Here is a 20,623-nt window from a genome sequence, read left to right as displayed (position 1 = left end):
AAAAGCCCAAGAGAAGTCCCGACTTGATCTGTAGATATATTAGAGACGGAATAATTCTGGATTTTTGTTTGTTTGTTTTTGACTTCTTTAAAGTGATACATAGTGCATACTAACTGTATAAATTTTACTCCCCAAAGGAAGTAAAATGCACTGCACATATGGGATTGGTTTTATTGAAGTTCATCAAATCATCATTGTCTTAGATAGAAATGAGTTACGTCGTGATCATATCCAGAAATGGATCAATTCAATTTCAATTCAATTCAATCTTTATTGGCAGACTACATGTCCATAAAAACAAGACAAGAAACACACACACACAACTCCCCCCCCCCCCCCCACACACACACACACACACAACACAAGGTATACCATTAAATATATATATGTATATAAATAAGTATATAAAGCATTTGTAAAAATATAGAACCATAATATACATAAAACACAATTACTTAAAATAAATCAATAAATACACAAACACTTTAACCAGTGCTTTCTGAGACTGGATGAGTAACGGGAACCACTCACTGTCGGATCTGTAAGTGCTAAAATTATACTGTTACTCGAACCATCCAGTCGTTCTCTAAAACTGAACATTAACTTTCTTAAAAGTGCTTTAAAAGTCCAGACACCCACAGCTACAAACATCTGACTGGCACTACCACTTCTAGGTATCCTGCAAAGGATTCTCATCGCATCATTATATGCAACATGCAGCTTCTGCATGCGACATTGTTTGTAGGATGACCACAAGGGGGCAGTATATAGCGGTGTGCAATACGCTTTAAATAAAGCCACTTTAACTGGAAGTGAACAAAAGCTGAATTTGCGTGCAATAGTATTTGCCTGCACATAGAGCTTACACCGTTGTCTGTATATGTCATCATCATCATTCATTTGCTCAGTAATAAAGTGACCGAGGTATTTCACCTTTTTATGAACTTCAAGAGTTTTTTGTGCCAGTTTAAACAAAGGGAAATTTAGCTGTTTATCCTGCTTGGTTCTACATATCAAAACAGCACTTTTAGCAGCATTGTACTCAATGTCATATTGCACACCATATTCAGTACAGACATTAAGAAGATCCTGTAACCCAGCACTGCTTGGACTAAAAACAACCAGGTCATATGCATACATAAGATGATTTATCAGTGCTTCACCTAATATACACCCAGTGTTACAGGCTCTCAGCTGTATGGACAAATCATCGACATATAAATTAAATAAAATTGGAGACAAAATCCCACCCTGTCTGACACCATTGCTGACACCAAAGGGGGCAGAAATACTGCTTCCCCATTTAACCTGCATGTTCTGATGAGCGTACCAGTAAGAGAGAATCCTCACGATGTATTGAGGAACTCCCCGTGTCTTCAATTTATCAAAAAGTTTTCTGTGGTTCACTCGATCAAAAGCCTTAGAGGCATCAATGAAACACATGAGGACAGATGAATTTTTAGCCCTATACAACCTGACTATTTCCTTGAGTGCATATATGCACATGTCAGTGCCGTGCTTTGGTTTAAAGCCAAACTGATTATCCAGAGAAGAGATGAACACACTAACTCTGTCAAACAAGATTCTTTCTAACACCTTAGATAAAATACTGGCTAGTGCAATCGGCCTGTAAATTATCCAAACAGCTCACTTTTGCAGCTTTGTCTTTCATAACTGGTACCAGTAAAATACACAGCATTGAGTCTGGTAATATGCCATGAATCATAAACCCAGTGAAACAGAGTGCTAAAAGAGGAGCTAGCCTTACACTAGCATGTTTTAAATGTTCTGCAGTGATGTGATCCAAACCAGAGGATTTATTATCAGACAACCTATGAATGGCTTCATATACTTCATGTGTCCTTACACTTATTGTGTCATTACTCATGTCAAGATTGTCCTCATATGGATCACTTTTTATACAGTTAAACAACGCACTGTAATGCTGTCTCCATAATGCTGCAATGTTATCTGCCCCAGAAACACCTTCAACAGTTGATGGTAGAGATGGTTTACAGTTATTAAGAGCTTTCACCTCTTTCCAAAAATCTGCCATATTATTACACAACATTTTCCTGGCCAAAGAATCTGCTCTCAGCATTTGCTCATTTTTAGTTATAAAGCGAACAGCGTACTTATATCTGGCATTCGCACATTTTTTCTGTTCAAATTCTGGGCCTTGTTTAGGTCTTCCAGCCATGGCCCAACATTTATAAGCTATGCGAGCTTCATCATGGTACATGGATACATGTTCTTTCCAGCCAGGTCTGATGTTAGGTTTCTTATGCTTATATTGTTTATCAAGCAGTGTACCACTTTCATGCAGAGCAGTCACTATATCATCATACATGGAGCAGAGTAAATGTTTATGCACAGCATTCTTACAGTTGACATCCTTGCACAAAATAGCTTCTTTCGGCAAAGAAATGTTTTTCAGATGTATATCGGTATTACTATGATAAGCTAAGAAATCATCTTCACTACAAGCTGACCAGTCTAATTTTACACTGGTAGCAATATTAGCAATATTGTTTCCAGTTGTTGCTGGCATTTGTTCCACATTCACAGTAAAACCAAAAGGTATATGATCTGACACAGTTACCTCATACCTAATAGTCATGTTTGCTAAAGCTGCATGTCCATCAGCTGTACAGATACAGTGGTCCAGCCATGATGTACTATGCCAGGCTTCACTTATGTATGTATAGCTATCTGCAGGCAGTAACACTTTGGTAGACAAGATAAGATTATTAACTTGACAAAAATGAGTTAAGTGGTCAGCAAACTGAGAACTGCTGTCTGTGAGATCAGCATTAAAATCACCCAAAACATATATGCTGTAAGTATCATTGTCTTGAATAAATGCATTAATAAAAGCCAGCCTACTGAGGTATTCTTGCTCATTTTGACAAGATTCATAGGGAGTATAAATATTAAGAATGATAAAACTACTATTGTTCTGTGTATATTGTATACCAATACACCAGTCTACATCCAGTCTAATGGGCTTTATCACAGGATCCTTAGAGCACTGCGGTAAAAATGTATATTGCTTACATTTAATAAGAGGTTGTTATAATAATGTGGTATGTAAGAGATCCCGTTACTGCTTTTATAAAGAGCAATGTAAAGAGAAAATATTTTAATACATGGTGGGGTTAAGGTTTTATATAGATTTATGGTTGGATTGGCAACTTTCCCTCTCAGTAAGTTTTGATTTCAATAAAAGTAAAAATAGAAAAAAAAAATCCATATACTTTTATTGTGAAGGTGCCTAGGTCATGTGTCCAAAAAAGGACCAATAAAAATGGAGAATGAGTTTAGTTTGCGGAAGCCGAGGAAGTAGCGTGTCGCCTTCGAAACGAGAGGACCAAATTTTTAAATAAGCCGATCCTCTGTAAAGTTTTATAAAGACTCTGGCCGCAAAGATTAATTTAAGTGTGCCCGGCACTGTTAAGGTCAGTGTTTCACGTGTTTAAATCCTCGCACGGCTCAACACATTCAGTTTTGTCGGTTATGTCAAAATCAGCGAAATGGAGCCCAAAAGAAGACGGGTCAAAACGTCTGCCCATCTATCAGCACAAAAGCAAACTAATTCAAGCTGTCAGAGACTGCAGCTTCCTGGTGGTCACCGGTGAGACTGGCAGCGGGAAAACCACACAACTCCCACAGTACCTGCGTGAAGCAGGTAAGCTGACTTTTATTGTCAAACACACAGACATACTCTAATTCTGCACGTAAAGTCACCATATACATGCAGTGTACCTGAACTGAACCGTCTGAATAGTGCGAAGTTAGTGTGGCGACCATTAAATGAAAACGATGGCCAACTTTTGTCTGTTTGTTTTTTTTTTCAGGTTTTTGTAAAGATGGCAAAATTGGCATCACTCAGCCGCGCAGGGTCGCTGCCATCACTGTGGCCCAGAGGGTAGCCCAGGAGATGCAGTGCACTCTGGGAAAGGAAGTTGGCTATCAGGTCCGCTTTGATGACTGCACGTCACAGGTAAAAAAAAAATCAAATAATTATAATACTACTACTACCTATAATAATAATAATAATAATAATAATTTATCCCCTGCAGAAAATACGTGTTTTCAGTATTTTTTTTTTTTGACACACACTTGTTTGTGCCTGAGCCAGGACACGGTGGTGAAGTACATGACAGACGGCTGTTTGCTGAGGGAGGTGCTGGCAGACCCTGCACTCTCTCAGTACAGTGTTATAATCTTGGATGAAGTCCATGAACGCAGCCTTAACACAGTGAGTCACCCTCCTCACCCAGAGTAATTAACATCATGTTGTTAGGACACTGACACATAACAAAGCTTATCAACTACCTTAAACCAAAACCTCCAGCCCTCAAACACAAACAAACAAATGAACAAAAAACTGAATTACAGCCTTTAAAAAAAACAAATTCTGTGACGTCATATCTGTGGTGGGCCAAGGTTTACATGCACCCATCATGGGTAGCTCCTGCTACAATCGTACTCAAATGTTTTGGTAGTTAGAGGAGCAGGCACTGTGTAGTCTTTAAAACAACATAGAAACATTAGATTAGTTAGAACTCATCTTTCAAGATAGCAAATATACAAAATGATTTAAAAACAACATAGGAGATTGAAACACTGAATGGGGTAAACAACTGCACTAAAGTTATCCATTCAAACACTGCCACCTTTTGGTGAAAGTTTTTTTTTCTCCCCCTTTTAAGTTTGTTTCTCTGTGTGTTTTATTACAAGGACATTCTCTTGGGTTTAATAAAGAAAGTCTTCACTGACCCAGCCAAGGCCACCAAGGGCCGATCCTTCCCTCTGAAGGTGGTGGTGATGTCGGCCACTTTGGAAACGGACAAACTATCAGCTTTTCTTAGTAACTGCCCCGTCTTCGCTATTCCTGGGAGGACGTTTCCTGTAACCTGCACGTTTGGGTCGGCTGTTGGACCTAAAGATCTGGAAAGCACTGGTTATGTAAAAGAGGTACTCAGGGTCATCTGGAAATCAGGCACTGCTTTAGCCAATAATAATTGTTAGTGATTAGGTAAGCTTAGATATGTTGTAGATTGATGTGTTTGGCTTGCGTTTATCAGATTTTACACCTTCTGCTCCACAGGTTGTGAAAGTGGCTCTGGACATTCACACTAGTGAAATGGCTGGGGATATTCTGGTGTTTTTGACAGGCAAATAATGATTAGTCTTCATCAAATATCAAGACTGCAACATACTCATTAAAAATAATATTGATAGTCAGCCACATTATTTCCTTTTTTTTTTTTTTTTGACAGGTCAGTCTGAGATTGAACACGCCTGTGACATGCTCTTCGAGAAAGCCGAGTGCATAGACTATCGCTATGATGTAACAGACCAATCAGTGGATGGCCTTCTCATTTTGCCCCTTTATGGATCCATGCCTACTGGTAAACACACACAGTTGTGTCAGATTGAAGCCAGTGTCAGCTTTGTGTGGTGTTACTGTGATGTCATCTTCTTTTCTTTCTTTTTTTTTTCTGTCTTAGATCAACAACGGCAGATCTTTCAGCCACCACCTCCAAGAATAAGAAAGTGTGTCGTGGCCACAAACATTGCTGCAACCTCTCTCACCATCAATGGCATAAAGTGAGTAAAGACTGTCGGTCCAGTGGTTTAACAGTCTCTCTCACACCTTTTGGCAAACACATCGTCATGCTATTCTTGTCCACATTTAGGTACATTGTGGACAGTGGCTTCGTGAAGCAGCTCAACCACAATTCGAGGGTGGGCATGGATCTCTTGGAGGTTGTGCCTATTTCAAAGTGAGTTTCTGAAAAAATTAAGTCATTTTAGACCTGCGTACAGCTTTAACAGAGACTTGATGTATCTTTTTTGTAATCAGGAGTGAGGCGCAGCAGAGAGCGGGTCGAGCTGGAAGAACTTCAGCTGGGAAATGTTTCAGAATCTATACCAAGGAATTCTGGGAGAAGTGTATGCCTGAATACACAATTCCAGAGATCCAGAGGACGAGTCTGACCGCTGTGATACTCACGCTGAAGTGCCTGGGAATTCATGATGTCATCAGGTATATTTTTACCTCATTCTGTCTCAGTTTCTTATTCAGTGTAGTTTAACTAACTTTGCCTTCCTGTTGTCACCGATTTATTCATTAACAAGGTTGATTTGTTTTTAAGGTTTCCTTATCTGGACTGTCCAGAGGAAAGATTCATACTAGAAGCACTAAAGCAGCTCTACCAGTTTGATGCCATCGACAGGTGAGTACAGTGGATTTAAAAGTCTACACACCTCTATAAAAGTTAAATTTTTTGCAATGTAAAATAATGACAGCAAGATAAATCACTTCCAAACTTTAATGTTAACTATAAGATGTGCCACCCAATTAAAAAACAAACATGAATGCGTAAGTGTGTGCACTCTTTTATAATAAGTGATATGACTATGGTCAAAACACACCAATCACCAATCTGCCATCAGTTAAAGTTCAGCTGTTCTTGTAGGATTTTTCTTACATTTACTTTAGTTGCATCTTACAAGCTGGTCCACAAAGAGCCTACAAAGCATCATCGTTGGAAGGACAAAACTTTAGGTCATTAAATACACCACAAGACACAGCAAAGATTATCATCAACAAGTGGAGAAAATATTGTGCAAATGTTACTTCTGTAAATATCCACTCAATGAGCACTCAAAGTGCTTTCTACCACAGGTTTTATTCATCCAGTCACACGCACTCATACAGTGATTTTATGTATTACTTAAGTGCTTTATAACACTCACATACACTTTACGGATGCACTGAGGGCAACTGAGGGTTAGGCATCTTGCCCAAGGATACTTCGACATCAGGACTGGAGGAGTCGGAGCAATCCACCAACCATCTGATTGGTAGATAACCCACTCTACTGCCTGAGCCATAGTGACATTACTGTGAAAAGGACTACAGGAGCATTAAAGGAGCTGCCTGAACTTCTGGCAAGAACTGGTTGTGCACTACATGTGACAGCAGTCCCTGTGGTTAAGGATGGCAAGATGGAAGCCTTTTCTTATAGAGAAAAACATCTGATCCCAGCTAAATTTTGCATACATTGAACAAACATGAAGTCTTCCAAAAGTGTGTTGGAAAATATGTTATAGTGTGATGTGGCCAAGGCTGAACGTTTTGGTCATAATTCCAAAAGGTTTGTTTGGCAGAAAAAACAGCATTGCACATCACCAAACGAGCACCATACCCATGGTGAACCATGGTGGTGGCAAGAACATGCTTTAGAGGCTGTTTTTCTTAAGCTGAGACTGGAATTTTAGTCAAGTGGGAGGAAATTACAAACAGTTCCAAATATCAGTCATTTTTGTCATAAAGTCTTCAGGTGTCTGCTAGAAAGATGAAGAGGAATTTCCCCTTTCACCACAACAATCCAAAGTATACACCCAAATCATCAAAGTAATGGCTTCACCAGTAGAAGATTGAAGTTTTAGAATGGCCCAGCACGAGCCCAGACCTAAATTCAATGGAAAATCTTTGAAGTGACCCGAAGAGGGCTGTGCACAGGATACGCTCTTGCAATCGGACAGCTTTGGAGCGCTTTTGCAAGGAAGAGTGGGCAAGTTACCAAGTTAACAATTGCTGTGCTGACTCCTACCCAAAAAGGACTCAATTTTGTATTAAAATCAAAAATGTCAACAAAGTGTTAGTGTTCATATTTATGCAACTAGATTATTGTACTTTAAAATTGATTTTATCTAAGTTTATATTGTTTATCAGTTGAATTATATGTGTTCTAGATCAGCGGTCCCCAACCTTTTTTGCGCCACGGACCGGTTTATGCCCGACAATATTTTTCACGGACCGGCCTTTAAGGTGTCACGGATAAATACAACAAAATAAAACTAGTACCGGTACCAAAAAAAAGATTTATTCATAACACACGTGAAAAGACCCAGGAAAACAGAGTTAACGATAAAAATGATAACAAAATAACGCTGAAAACCGATAAAACCCCTGAAAACCATACATTTCACACCTGAGCCTCAACTCTCGCGGCCCGGTACCAAACGACTCACGGACCAGTACCAGTCCGACGTCCGGGGTTTGGAGACCACTATTCTAGATCACAATAACCGTGGAAACGATTCTGAAATCATTTATCTTGGTCTTGTGATTTTTTTTACATCACAAAACCATGGCATTTTATCAAGGATGTGTAGACTTTTTAAATCCAGTGTATTGTTGTTTTTTCAGGGGCATGAAATTTACACAATGTCTTGTGTAAATTTCATGAGCTCTTATCCTCTTATCTCTTTGATGTTTGGGCTGTAGAAGAGGAAATGTGACAAAGCTTGGGGAGCTGATGGTGGAGTTCCCCCTACACCCAGGCCTCACCAGGGCCCTGCTCAAGGCTGCCTCCCTCGGCTGCCAAGACCTGTTGCTTGCTGTGGCGGCCATGCTGTCGGTGGAGAACATCTTCATCAGGCCAGGTCCGCAGTAAATTTTAATGTTGATAATTTAAAGGAAATGTCTTCTAACAGGGACAATAAGCTATACATACAATACAGTCCATTTATTTACTGATATGCTGGTTTATTTGTGTATGTATTTCACATTCTACCAAATGGGGAAGGCAGGTGACATGGTATGAAATAAAGCTTTCGGCTCACAAAGTGTTGGCTGATCTCTTGTTCCCCTCAGGCCACCCTGATAAGCAGAAAGAGGCAGATAAGAAGCACCGAGCGCTGGCTGCAAAGACTGGCAGTATGAACGACTTTGCCACACTTCTCAGTGTCTTTCAGTCCTGCAAATCCAGGTGAAGAAAATAATCGATTAGTACTACAAGATGCATTTCTATTTTCCACTTCTTCCTCTAGAACTTCACATTGCATGACTTTATCTGTGAGCCGCTGTGTGAGCCTCTTATTTGCTCTATAGTGATCGACCTTCAGCGTGGTGTAAAGAGAACTGGATCCACTGGAGGGCGCTGAAGTCAGCCTTTAGTGTGGAGACTCAGCTACGAGACATCCTCCACCGACTCCAGCAGGTAAAGCTTTTTGACATCACTGCGACGCTCTGCTAATTTGTTCATATTGCTTCTCATTGTTTGTGGATCTGCCTGCTTGCTTTCTAGAAAAAAGATTTCCCTGTAGAAACATTTGATGGCAACAAGAGTGAACTCTTTAGGCGATGCCTCTGCACAGGATACTTCAGTAACGTTGCAAGAAGGTATCTGAAATGATGCTATACGGCCTCATTTGGGGATTCATTATATATAAAAGATTATAAATTCACGGTGGTTGTTGATGTATTGCTTTATCCCATCCCACATAGGTCTATTGGAAAGGTGTTTTGTACAATGGATGGCCATGGATCAATGGTTCACATTCATCCATCCTCATCTGTAAATGATTTTTAAAAATGTTTTTGCTTTAAATAATTCTCTGTATTCAAACTGCAACATAAACTTACTGAGTTTTTCTTGTGGCTTCAAGCTATTTGACCAGGAGGGAGAGCTGAACTGGGTCATCTTCCATGATGTGCTGGCGACATCACGGGTGTACATCCGGACTGTTTGTCCTATTCGATATGAGTGGGTGAAAGATTTATTACCCAAACTCCATGAAGTGGACGCCTATGAACTGAGCAGTGTGGCGAGAGAAGAAGTTACAGCCGAGGAAATGACAAAATGGGAGTCCAGGGAAGCCGCCAAAAGACAATCAGGTTGTTAAAAGTAGAATCTGAGGCAGAGCCTTCAGCTTTCAGGCCCCTCTTCTGTGAAACCAACTCCCAGTTTGGATTTGACTTCTCTCACCTCTTTTCACCATGTGTTATACACCACTCTAAATGTAATCATTCTGGTTCTGCAAGAGATTTATTCCTCTTAAAAGGGAGTTTTTTCTTTCCACTATGACCAAGTGCTTGCTTATAAGGGGTCGTGGGATTTTCTCTGTATTTGTGTAGGGTCCTTACCTTACACTATAAAGCACTTTGAGGCAACTGTTGGTGTGATTTGGTACTATATTAAATGGAAGAGGATAAAACTGACTTGTCAGAATATGTATTTATGATGTATGTATTTATTTATTGTTATATAATATTGTGGTTCTTGGTCTGTACTCACATTACTGAGAGATACCATCAAAAATAGCTCAAAGAGGGTGAATTTAAAAGGGTTAACCTGTGCGGTGCTTTTCTGTTTGTTTTTTTTAATCTTCCAGAGGTTTCTGATGAGGATGCAATGAAGAAGCTGGAGAAGCGAAACGACGAAACCACAGTGAGCGAAGCTCGTGCTCGCTACCTGCAGCGAAAGCAGCAAAGGCAGCAGAGTAAACCTCTCTGATGTTTTTAAGGAAGTGATTCATACGCTATAATACAAAGGAGCAGTTTTAGAAGACATTTAAATAATAAAATATGTAGTGGTAATAAAATCGCCTCTGTCTTCTTTAATCCCTCCACTTTACATGCTACACTGCAGCTGTGACTCTGTTTGCTTTTAAAACTCCTAGCTGACTGACTTGAGATCCATTAACATTAATGTGGCTTGTTTCACACGACTGCCTCCCTGTCACTCAGTCCAGCTCTTTCAGGCTAAGGTTACAGCAAAGCACTTGATGTACTTTCACACTGACCGTTCAGGTGCAGTGGACCCCTCTCTGGTCTCGTACGTCACTTCCTTTTAGTGTGAGTCTGCGGGGCCGCTGTACTGTCTGGCTGGGACGGAGGGCTTCAGTGCTAACCTTATTAAACTCCAAAGAGGCGTTTTCTTTTCTCCTGGATTGTTCTTTTTAATTACTTGTCATCGCATTTACCTGCCCGGCACTTCGCACCTTAGTGGAATCTGTTCCCTGGTCTGTTCACACACGTTTCAACAGAGAACTGCAGCAGCGACTTGAGCAAGCACGCCGCCGCTACCGCTGTTGTTGTCAGAGAAGAAAACAAGCTCGGCGAGCAGTCCGCTAAGCTGTGTGATCATTGACAGAGTTCAATACACACACGCTTCCAGTGATATCTGAGGGTAGCTCTGCGATAGCGTAGCTCCGAGCCTTTTCAAAGAAGCGACGGCTGGGACTTCTTCGTTGTCACTGAAGCCGAGGTAAGAACAACCAGAGTAACGAGAAATACCGCAAACGGCTAACTAACATGCTAACTAGCTGCTAGCTTGAAGGATATTTTGGCTAGCTGCCTTGTTTGGTCGTAATGCGGTCACGGTCAGTGTCCTCGCTGCTACCTGACGCGCCACTTGGCCTAGCTGCACATCGGCTATAATGTTAGCTGGGAGTGTTGTAACTACTCTACTCATAAGCTAGAGAAGCTTTGAGCCCGCTTTGGACTTGGAGGAGTAGCATTTGTTGACTTTGTTTCAGTTAGCTAGCTACACCACTGGAGGATGTGGACGTGTTAACTTTACGGTAATGTTTACGTTTGGCAGATTGTGGTCGCGCTGAGTACGGTGCTTAGTTTTAAATTTGAATTAAATTATATTTTCCGACAGAGTAGCAGCATATATGTCGGCTTGCCTCCGTTTCTTTAAGAGTTGCTGCATTTTAGGGCAAAAAACAACCTTAACGCTTGGCTGGTAGTGTTGGGAGGAGAGGTCACGTCTGTAAAAACAAAGGGGTGTAAGTTTACAAGGAAATGTCCTCCTTGTTTATTATCTCAGAGAGCAATTACCTATTATTCTGGCCAAGCTGTGATAACTAAGGATAGTCATAAAAAAAAAGAAAGTCTGAAGTCGAGGGGAGCCTTATCTGTTTCATCTTTGTAAACAAGGCAGTTCAAACAGTCTTTGTGACTGTACGCACTGTAATATTCAACCCCTTCATTTTCACCGAAACGCTGCGAAATTCCGGTAAACCTATTATCTAACATAAGCTGTTGATTCAGGACTGACCCTGGATCACCAAGGCCTCTCCACAAACATTTAACAAGAGCCGTTGTTGCTTTTTGACATTACACAGCGTTTCAGCCATTTCACTGTTAGATGAGCGGCATTGATTTCCTGATCACTTTCACTTGGCTATTGCTCGAATACGAGGATCTACTACGTTTGGCTATAACGTGACAGTAAAAAAAACAACAAAAAAAACACCGGGGGGTGGTAAAGATTTGTCAGAGAGATTTGCATGAGATAATGATGACGGCACCTGGAGTGGTCATGATAATGATGTGCAAATTGCAGCAGTTTTCTTTTGTTGTGGAGTTGCTTTTCAAAGTGGCAGAAGGTGGAGAGTTTACTCAGGCACATTGCTGCAATGACAGCAGTCAGATAGGCATCAAGAGCAACACTTTTTTTTCTTTGTGCATGTGTGTCAGTTTCAGTTTGTCTTCACCGTTTTGCTTCCTTTAGGCATCGTGTCTTCTCGTATTCATTTTCGTTCCCCTGCACCTTAGTGAACATTAAAAACAATTACTTGAGGCTATGTGTTCCTATTCAAAGTGAGGAACCGAATTGTCCATTCAGGGAACGTTTTTAGTAGTTATCGACAACTAACATTACACTTTTCCGATAATCCTGTGCAGCTCTGCGTGTTTCTTATTTAAATGAATGTAGATAACCTATTTAACTTGGCTTTTTAACTGGCTTTGTTGTATTTTACCTTTCATACTCTTCTTGGTTATTCTCAATTTAACTGGCGTGCTTGGTTCTTTCCTCCAGGTATTTCTTTCTTTTTTTGTTGTTGTTATCTGAGCCACAGTGAGGCACTTGACCAATAAGAACAGCTTGCACAATTTCCACCAACCTGTCTGCAGCCCCCTCCCTACCCAGACAGTCTTCTGCCCCAGCATGAATGAAGTCAGTGTTGTGAGAGAGGGATGGCTCCACAAGAGAGGTAAGGGGACCTTTGTGTTCAATATCCATCACCTGAGTCTGCATTAAATGACATAATTTTATATTTTAAGTATTAGCTACTTCTCGTGAGCTTGTCAGGGGTTCCTTTATTGACAGAGAACAGCTGTGACAGCCTTATTGGATTCCCAGTGTAATGATGTTCGAGTACATGTATAGGAAAGTCAGACATCACTGGCCTCTCTTTAAAAAAAATTAATAAATAAATAATCTGTTTTTCAGGTGAATATATTAAAACATGGCGTCCTCGTTACTTCATCTTAAAGAGCAATGGCTCCTTCATTGGCTACAAAGAGAAGCCTGAGGTGTCCAGTGACCACAACCTCCCACCACTCAACAACTTCTCTGTCGCAGGTCAACTTTCCCTTCTGGCTGACAAACTTGAGTCAGTGCAATATCTAAACTCTGTTTTATTGTTGGTGCCTTCAGCTGAAGTGTCTGTGCTTTTGCAGAGTGCCAGCTGATGAAGACGGAGCGCCCCAAGCCCAACACGTTTGTCATTCGGTGTCTGCAGTGGACCTCCGTTATTGAGCGGACTTTCCATGTAGACAGCAATGAGGAGAGGTAAGACTTCCCACTCTCTGTGGGAAAAGTGTCGATCACAGTGGCTTTAGGCTGGTGCATCTTAAAATTCTGTTTACTTGTGAAAATGGCTTTTGTCTGTAATTTGTCTCTCCATACTACATAAATATCCTAAAAATGAACTTAAATATTGTTCAGAGATGACATAAACTCTGCTTGAGCTCAATAAACCTTGTTTTCTTTATCATCATTTGCAGAGCGCTGTTTCACTAGAACCAGACTCCAGTTATTTATTATTTATATCCAGTTATTATTTAATTGCTCTGAAGTGGATTTTGCCCTTTCTTTTGTTTCAGATACATAACAAGTTTAAATAAGTGAACTGATCATACATGTGCGGTCTTGGAGATTACAGATTTAAAACAACAGCAGAGTTTTATATAGCGTTGCCATGGTATCCAAATGTTGGCAATATGTTTTTTAATTTATATGATACAAAATCCTTTGTGTAACCAAGTTGATTTTAGTATGTAGTTTTGATCACATCTTAAAACAGCTTTAAAAGAATAAAAACGGAAAGACACAGAATGGACCAGAATTAATCCAGAGTCGATAAATGGGTCATTGTTAACCACACTCACTGAAAGCCATTTAGTTTCCAAGTATGAGCAGCCATCATAATCTAAAGAGAATTCAGGGCCAGATTAGGCCTGATTATTCACCTCTAACCCAAGCATTCGTCATTGGGCTTTGTTTACATCGTCTCTGCCAAGTAGCAAATCCCAGCAGCCCCTAGATGACTAGTACACGGATTATCCTCTACCTTCTAAACTTAGCATGCTAGACTACAGATTTTCCCACTGAGATTTATTTAAATTTTGACTACTTTGATGCATGTGTGTTGCTCCAATCAGGGAGGAATGGATGCGATCGATCCAGGCGGTAGCAAACAGCCTGAAGAGTCAGCAGCAGGATGAGGAGCCCATGGAGATCAAATTTGGCTCCCCGAGTGACAGCAGTGGCATGGAGGACATGGAGATTGCTGTGTCCAAATCCCACACAAAAGTGGTCAGTATTTGCACAAGCAGTGCCTGGCAGCTGAGTGTATGCTGTGTTTGTCCAGCTAAGCTCATCTTTATTGAGCAAGTTGTTCAAACTTTAAGCCTCTTTCTCAAAGCTTTTTTTTCCCCCTTGGTTTTGATGAAGCAATCTTTAAAGGAGTTCAGGGTAACATTTCATTATATATTTTATCAATTGCTAAGTCACTTCAATTGATTTTGAAGATTGTTGAAAATAACAACCAGTGAGGTTGTTATTGAGTATTAAAAACATATAACATGTATAGCTGTTAATGTGTACTGATCAAATACAAGTTTGTTGTTCTGTAAAGAAGTCTTAATTTATGGGGTAAAAGTGTTCCTATCACATCTTATCCCAGTTGAAGTGTTCTGCTTTACTTTGTGTTTGTGCGATATAATTCAAATTGTGATCTGCCTCCTTGTCACCTCCCTTACATTCTGTACACCAGAGGCCTGCACAAGTCTTTGAAGTAATTCTTTGAAATGAATATCAGTCCATCTTGTTGCTTTTGTTTCTCATGCAATATGAAAAATTAGCAATATTTTGAACTACATCATGGCATAACATGTTGCCTGTCATTAACACGAGAAATCAACATGCTAGGATACATCAGCAGTGTCCAGTAGCTGTTACTTTACATTTTAGATAGAGGTAGTTCCGATGTATTTATACATAACAACACATCCTTCAGTCCAATCAGAGTTCGAAGATGAAACATTGGTGGCATCTTTGAGAGTTGAGTTTCGTTCAAGAGCACTCGTAGACCCATTAATTTGTTTCGGCTGATCTTTGACCTCTGTTTTCTCAGACTATGAGTGACTTTGACTACCTGAAGCTTCTGGGCAAAGGGACATTTGGTAAAGTGATCCTGGTGAAGGAGAAGGCCACAGGGATGTACTATGCCATGAAAATCCTGCGCAAAGAAGTTATCATTGCTAAAGTGAGTCCTGTCACATCAATATGTGTAGTAGCAGAATTCTGAGCAGTTAGTTAGGTGTTGTTTACACTCCAAGTACTGAATGTGTGTTTATATTTAGGATGAGGTGGCACACACAGTTACAGAAAGCCGAGTTCTCCAAAACACACGGCATCCTTTTCTAACGGTGGGTAACGGTGCATCTATTGTTGTTTCAGTTTCTGCTTTCCTACAATGACTGGACTTTCATCAGAATAAAACAGTCAGTAATTCATCTTCCCTCTTTTACAGACACTAAAATATGCATTTCAAACACACGACCGGCTATGCTTTGTGATGGAGTATGCAAATGGAGGAGAAGTAAGTCTTCCTCTTTCTCTTACTGTTGTGTCATTTCTTTGCGTGACCTTTTGGAAAATGGCTAGTTGCAGAAGGGCAAAAACATAGAGGACACTGCAGTATTGGGTCACATTAATGAATAAAAAAGAATAGGTTTGATTTGAGAAATGTATTCCAATGTGCTTTTTTCTTTTCAGGAAATCCAATGTCTTGAGAGGATTTACGAATATTTTTTTGAGCTCTTTCCTGTTTTTAATTCTCTTGCAGCTCTTCTTTCACTTATCCCGGGACAGAGTATTCACAGAAGACAGGGCTCGATTCTACGGTGCAGAAATAGTGTCAGCACTGGAGTATCTTCATTCACGCAATGTAGTTTACAGGGACCTGAAGGTAGGAGGATTTCTGGCTTTGACTGTATAACAGTAATGTATACATATATTAAGGAGGGATGGGAGGGATATATAGGGATTAGCTAGTAAGGGAGTAATGACTTGATAGCATCATTACTCCATGCAGCATCTCTGATGCAACACATCAAAGCATCCAAGTTTTGCAGTCACACTGCAACAGGACAACAAATAAGCACTTTTAATATGTACAATAAGTATGCGATTTTAAATTATTTTCCCAGCATGGCTGTGGGCTGATTTGACTGTAATTTGAATTTCTCCCCGCACAGCTGGAGAACCTCATGTTAGACAAGGACGGCCACATAAAGATAACAGACTTCGGCTTGTGTAAAGAAGGGATCACAGACGGCGCCACCATGAAAACCTTCTGTGGAACCCCGGAGTACTTGGCACCAGAGGTAATTCAGTGGTTGCTTTTATTGTCATGAGGGTGGTTTGTGGACAGTATGATGTAAAAAGGCACCAGTGACACAGAGCTGGATGAGACAAGTGGGATAGATGATAAACAATATTACCTTGATAAAAGGACCAGTCACAGTATTCAAAGTGGCCATTTTATCAGAGGATGTCTGTTGCCACCTTGTTCCCAATTTTCTTTTGTGATGGAAAAAATGTTTACTGATATTCCTGCACCGCTATTTTCATTGTTTGGTTTCTTTCTCAACACTTTTCATTTCTACCCTGTCAGGTGCTGGAGGACAACGATTATGGTCGAGCAGTGGACTGGTGGGGATTGGGTGTAGTGATGTATGAGATGATGTGTGGCCGATTGCCTTTTTACAACCAGGACCATGAGCGCCTCTTTGAGCTTATCCTAATGGAGGAGATCCGCTTCCCCAAGAACCTGGCTCCTGAGGCCAAGGCCCTGCTGGCAGGCCTGCTTAAAAAAGATCCCAAACAGAGGCAAGTTGTCCCATCACGATAAGCACTACTTTATGAATATTATGAAGAATAATTAGAGAGAGAATTAAATGGCTAAGTTGAACCTTAAAGATTTTTACAGCCACTTAACCAAAAATAAACCGCCTAAAATATGTTTTTGATTAAAGCTTAAAATCCTTGAATACATGAATATTTATTCATTGTTTTGAACTTTATCTGCAGCATAATGGATACATGGCAGCAGTTCAGCTGTTAGTTTTCCGAATCTTCCACTGTTTTCTGAATCTTCCACTGTGCTCAGGGGCACCATGTATTCAGCTATAAAAGGAGTAACCATGTTATTTAAGCCCATGTTCTTTCTTGATTTGTTTTGGCTCAGGATAATGGCCATAAACAGGAATGTAATTAGTTGTTGTTTTGACCAAGCACTGCGTTTCTGGTAATAGTTGGAGAACTACTAATATTAGCACATTAAGGACTGCCTGCAGGCTTACTAACACATTGCATATGGTAAGGAAATGAAAAATAAATTTGTCTACAAATTGGTAAATATAAGTCAGTGGAGACCAACACAACAAGTGCTTGTTGTGCCCATCTAATGACTGTGTTTTGTACATTTATTTGTAGCTGGTGAGTGTGTGGGTGGTGGTGACGATGATGGTGTTTTTGTTGTGTTTACAGGCTCGGAGGTGGTCCAGACGATGCCAAAGAAGTGATGAGCCACAAGTTCTTCACCTCCATTAACTGGCAGGATGTCATTGACAAAAAGGTGAGATGAAAACAAACGATGGGGGAAACTGGATGACCGGCATGCGAACTGACTGATTTCCTTCCTCTCCTCAGCTTATTCCACCCTTCAAGCCACACGTAACATCCGAGACGGACACGCGCTACTTTGACGACGAGTTCACAGCACAATCTATTACAATAACTCCTCCAGACAAGTGTAAGTGCACTTAAGTGGCTGCTTTTCTTTGTGCTTGGATTTATTTTTCTAAGCAGCTCTAAGTTGTTGTTTTTTTAACGTCTAGTTTCATCTTTGTATCATCTTCTTCTCTCCCCTCCAGATGACAGTTTAGACGTAGAGGATTCAGATCAGCGTACTCACTTCCCTCAGTTCTCCTACTCTGCCAGCATACGGGAATGATCCCTCAGACTTTTGAATGAGCAGGCAGGCTGACACACGATCACAATCCCACATACACACTTGCACTGCTGAGGAAATTTGAACGACACCAACAATTTAAAACAAAAAAAAAACAACAAAAAAAATAAAGGAAAAAGAAAGTGGCACAAGACACATTTTCATTCTGTTTTTAACGCACATATACTGGCAAATCAGACAAGACACAGATCATAGTAGTAGGGAATGAACACACACAGACCCTGAATGACTGACCTCAGCAGGTTGGTGTGGATAGACTGGCAGCTTTGTCTCTGTAAGTCCTCTCAGGGCTTGCGTTAGGCTTCCCTGCGGGACCTCTGCTGCAACACATCAGAGCCTTGACACTTTGAAAACCAGGTTATGCCAGCAAGTAACACCTCTTTACCAGCTGTTCCATGCTTCACACACACAAATAAACACACACCAAAATCTACCAACTCATGCACAGACTGCATAAATGTACTTGATAGAGTTTTACAAAACCAGTATAATCAAGATTGGGAAAATCACAGCAATTTGATGATGGGGGAGACAAAGTTTGATTTCATCACTTGTTACGGTTTTAAATGTAAAGCCATATTTCTGCATTTTTTTTTTTTACATTTTTTTTTAACAAGTGCTCTTTCTGGAACTTGCTGTTACAAATCAAGAGTGGGATTTTTCCCTACAGTTGGGTTAAAGGGGGGCAATAAGGAAGAGGAGAAGGGTAAGGAGGGGTTGCCATTACTGTTTGCACTGCTTGTGTGTGTGTGTGTGTGTGTGTGTGTGTGTGCGTGTGTGTATGCAAATGGTCGAGCAGATGTGTATGTGCATATAGGGTGCAAGAGAATGTATGAACAACCATTTTGAGTCTCAGCCATCCATTCGTGTCTGTTTTTATGCACGATGTTTTGGGTTTTTTTTTTAACTCTGAACTTTTGCTGGAATATGGACAAGAGAGGACGCCACCGAGCACACTAAACACGCTGGGTGTTTTGTTTTTGTTTTTTTCTTAAGGGAACAGGCATGTCATTTATGATTGGCTGGCTTATTGCTAAGTTGAATCAGTCTGGATTATAAACTGGGATCGTGTGTATGGCTCACATTTGCTTTAAAATACTGCATTAAATTTATCTTGATGCAGCAGACAAGCTCCTAGCATCCAAAGTGTGCGACTAACTTGTAGCCAGTTGAAAGTCTAAGCAAGTTTTCCTTCAGGCTAGCCGAACTTCCATGTTGAAGCAGTAGGAATAGAAAGAAATCCCCCCCCCCCCCCAACCTGTCTACAGAGACCAATCTAGAGGAGAACAGACATCTACTGCTCTCACTGGAGAATTTGGCACCAGTCGTTTATTTTCAATCTGTATTACCAATTTTTTTTTTTTTTTTTTTTGTGTGTGTGTGCTGTTTTGTTTTTTTTAATTTAGCCCGTGGGTGTCTCCCCTGTATTTAGAGAATGAGCGTTCAATCATTGGTAAGAGGCCAAAATTTGACTGAGTTGTTAAACACTTCACATGATTCCACCTTTGATGTTTAGTCTTTGTGTTTTTAGGGTTTGTTTTTTTTTTTTGGTTTTTTTTTCTTAAATTCTGTGTTGAAGCACTTAAATCTGTGTAGCTGTACATCTGGAGCAACAGTCTGCAGGTTTACAATCAGACTAAAAGCTGCGTGAGCTGTTTGACCGACCTTCAGCCTGCGAAAGAGGAGGAACTGATGGAAACGCGAGCGCTGATGTTGAAATAATAAAAGCCCTGAACATGATATTGAAAGAGTACTCAAATTGATGAACGTGTATTCCATAATGCTGGAAGAGGATGCTGGTTGCTCTTTGAACTTAACTAAAGGAACATCAAAACTTTTTTTTTTTTTTTTTTTTGTATGTCATCATTTTTTGTTTGGTTTTTTTTCCATTCTCTCTCTCTCTTCCCCCCCCCCCCCCATCTATTTCTCAAACCTTTGAAGACACATTGTCTTGTTTGAGTATACGTTATATAAGATATATATTAAACTTTTTTTTAAACCACTTTCTTTTAAGTTCTTCATTTCAAGGGGATTCCACGTGAGGATTGCTTATGTAGCAATTTGACTTGCATTGTCACATCAGACACATCAAAAATGAATTTAATGGTTTTATTAATAATAATAATAATAATAATAATAAGCTGATATTGGAATAGGAGGGAAAAATGGAAGTTTGTCACTTTTTACTTAAAGAGACATTTGCCCCAAAATGGGTTAATTGTGAGCAAGCCAAGAGCAGCACTTGACTGAACTTACTGTGTATATAAATATTTTCTGCAACAAATCAGCATTCTCTGGGACATCCCTCGTGTCATGTCACATCTTTATTTCTTCAATTTTAAGTTTGTGTGAATGTTGTGGTGTGACAGAGTGTGCCTGTGAGTGAAAGTGGTGAAATAGACACGAGAATCTAAAGGCCCCTGCTCCTCAAATGATGATGATTATGTGGTGATCAAATGGCTTTGATTTACAGTTCACAACTCCA

At 40.2% G+C, this 20,623-nt stretch overlaps 2 protein-coding genes across 3 annotated transcripts; both read left to right on the top strand.

The window, feature by feature from the left end:
• Window positions 1-3,300: 3,300 nt before the first annotated feature.
• dhx40 (DEAH (Asp-Glu-Ala-His) box polypeptide 40) lies at window positions 3,301-10,404 on the top strand. The gene is made up of 17 exons (XM_026191605.2): window positions 3,301-3,688; window positions 3,858-4,003; window positions 4,142-4,261; window positions 4,744-4,980; window positions 5,114-5,180; window positions 5,286-5,417; window positions 5,517-5,616; window positions 5,706-5,792; window positions 5,873-6,055; window positions 6,165-6,245; window positions 8,306-8,463; window positions 8,675-8,789; window positions 8,912-9,020; window positions 9,108-9,202; window positions 9,308-9,377; window positions 9,469-9,697; window positions 10,195-10,404. The coding sequence occupies exons 1-17, from the start codon at window positions 3,517-3,519 to the stop codon at window positions 10,314-10,316; spliced, it is 2,223 nt and encodes a 740-aa protein (XP_026047390.2). The 5' UTR covers window positions 3,301-3,516; the 3' UTR covers window positions 10,317-10,404.
• Window positions 10,405-10,641: 237 nt separating this feature from the next.
• Window positions 10,642-18,271, top strand: akt2 (AKT serine/threonine kinase 2). Of its 2 annotated transcripts, none has more exons than XM_026191606.2 (14): window positions 10,642-11,069; window positions 12,633-12,807; window positions 13,047-13,178; window positions 13,277-13,388; window positions 14,261-14,414; window positions 15,235-15,366; window positions 15,464-15,529; window positions 15,634-15,702; window positions 15,949-16,071; window positions 16,361-16,489; window positions 16,780-16,994; window positions 17,655-17,742; window positions 17,817-17,919; window positions 18,041-18,271. In XM_026191606.2, the coding sequence occupies exons 2-14, from the start codon at window positions 12,762-12,764 to the stop codon at window positions 18,118-18,120; spliced, it is 1,449 nt and encodes a 482-aa protein (XP_026047391.1). In that variant the 5' UTR covers window positions 10,642-11,069; window positions 12,633-12,761; the 3' UTR covers window positions 18,121-18,271. The 2 variants fall into 2 exon arrangements, with proteins under 2 accessions (XP_026047391.1, XP_026047393.1); XM_026191608.2 differs by having other exon boundaries at window positions 10,684-11,069; window positions 12,728-12,807.
• The last annotated feature ends 2,352 nt before the right edge of the window (window positions 18,272-20,623 follow it).

This window comes from Astatotilapia calliptera, chromosome 14 (genome assembly GCF_964374335.1).
Source record: "Astatotilapia calliptera chromosome 14, fAstCal68.1, whole genome shotgun sequence".
In the NCBI taxonomy this organism is placed as follows: domain Eukaryota; kingdom Metazoa; phylum Chordata; class Actinopteri; order Cichliformes; family Cichlidae; genus Astatotilapia; species Astatotilapia calliptera.
The sequence above is the reverse complement of the archived record's forward strand: the minus strand, read 5'-3'. Positions and strand labels throughout refer to the sequence as shown.

What these genes read in the sequence shown, in the direction of transcription:
- dhx40 (XM_026191605.2), top strand. Translation starts at nt 3,517, where the DNA reads ATGTCAAAATCAGCGAAATGGAGCCCAAAAGAAGACGGGTCAAAACGT. An exon ending in CTCACCATCAATGGCATAAA is followed by an intron (nt 5,617 to 5,705) that starts GTGAGTAAAGAC and finishes GTCCACATTTAG; the next exon opens with GTACATTGTGGACAGTGGCT. An exon ending in GAGGTTGTGCCTATTTCAAA is followed by an intron (nt 5,793 to 5,872) that starts GTGAGTTTCTGA and finishes TTTTGTAATCAG; the next exon opens with GAGTGAGGCGCAGCAGAGAG.
- akt2 (XM_026191606.2), top strand. Translation starts at nt 12,762, where the DNA reads ATGAATGAAGTCAGTGTTGTGAGAGAGGGATGGCTCCACAAGAGAG. An exon ending in CAACAACTTCTCTGTCGCAG is followed by an intron (nt 13,179 to 13,276) that starts GTCAACTTTCCC and finishes GTGCTTTTGCAG; the next exon opens with AGTGCCAGCTGATGAAGACG. An exon ending in TAGTTTACAGGGACCTGAAG is followed by an intron (nt 16,072 to 16,360) that starts GTAGGAGGATTT and finishes CTCCCCGCACAG; the next exon opens with CTGGAGAACCTCATGTTAGA.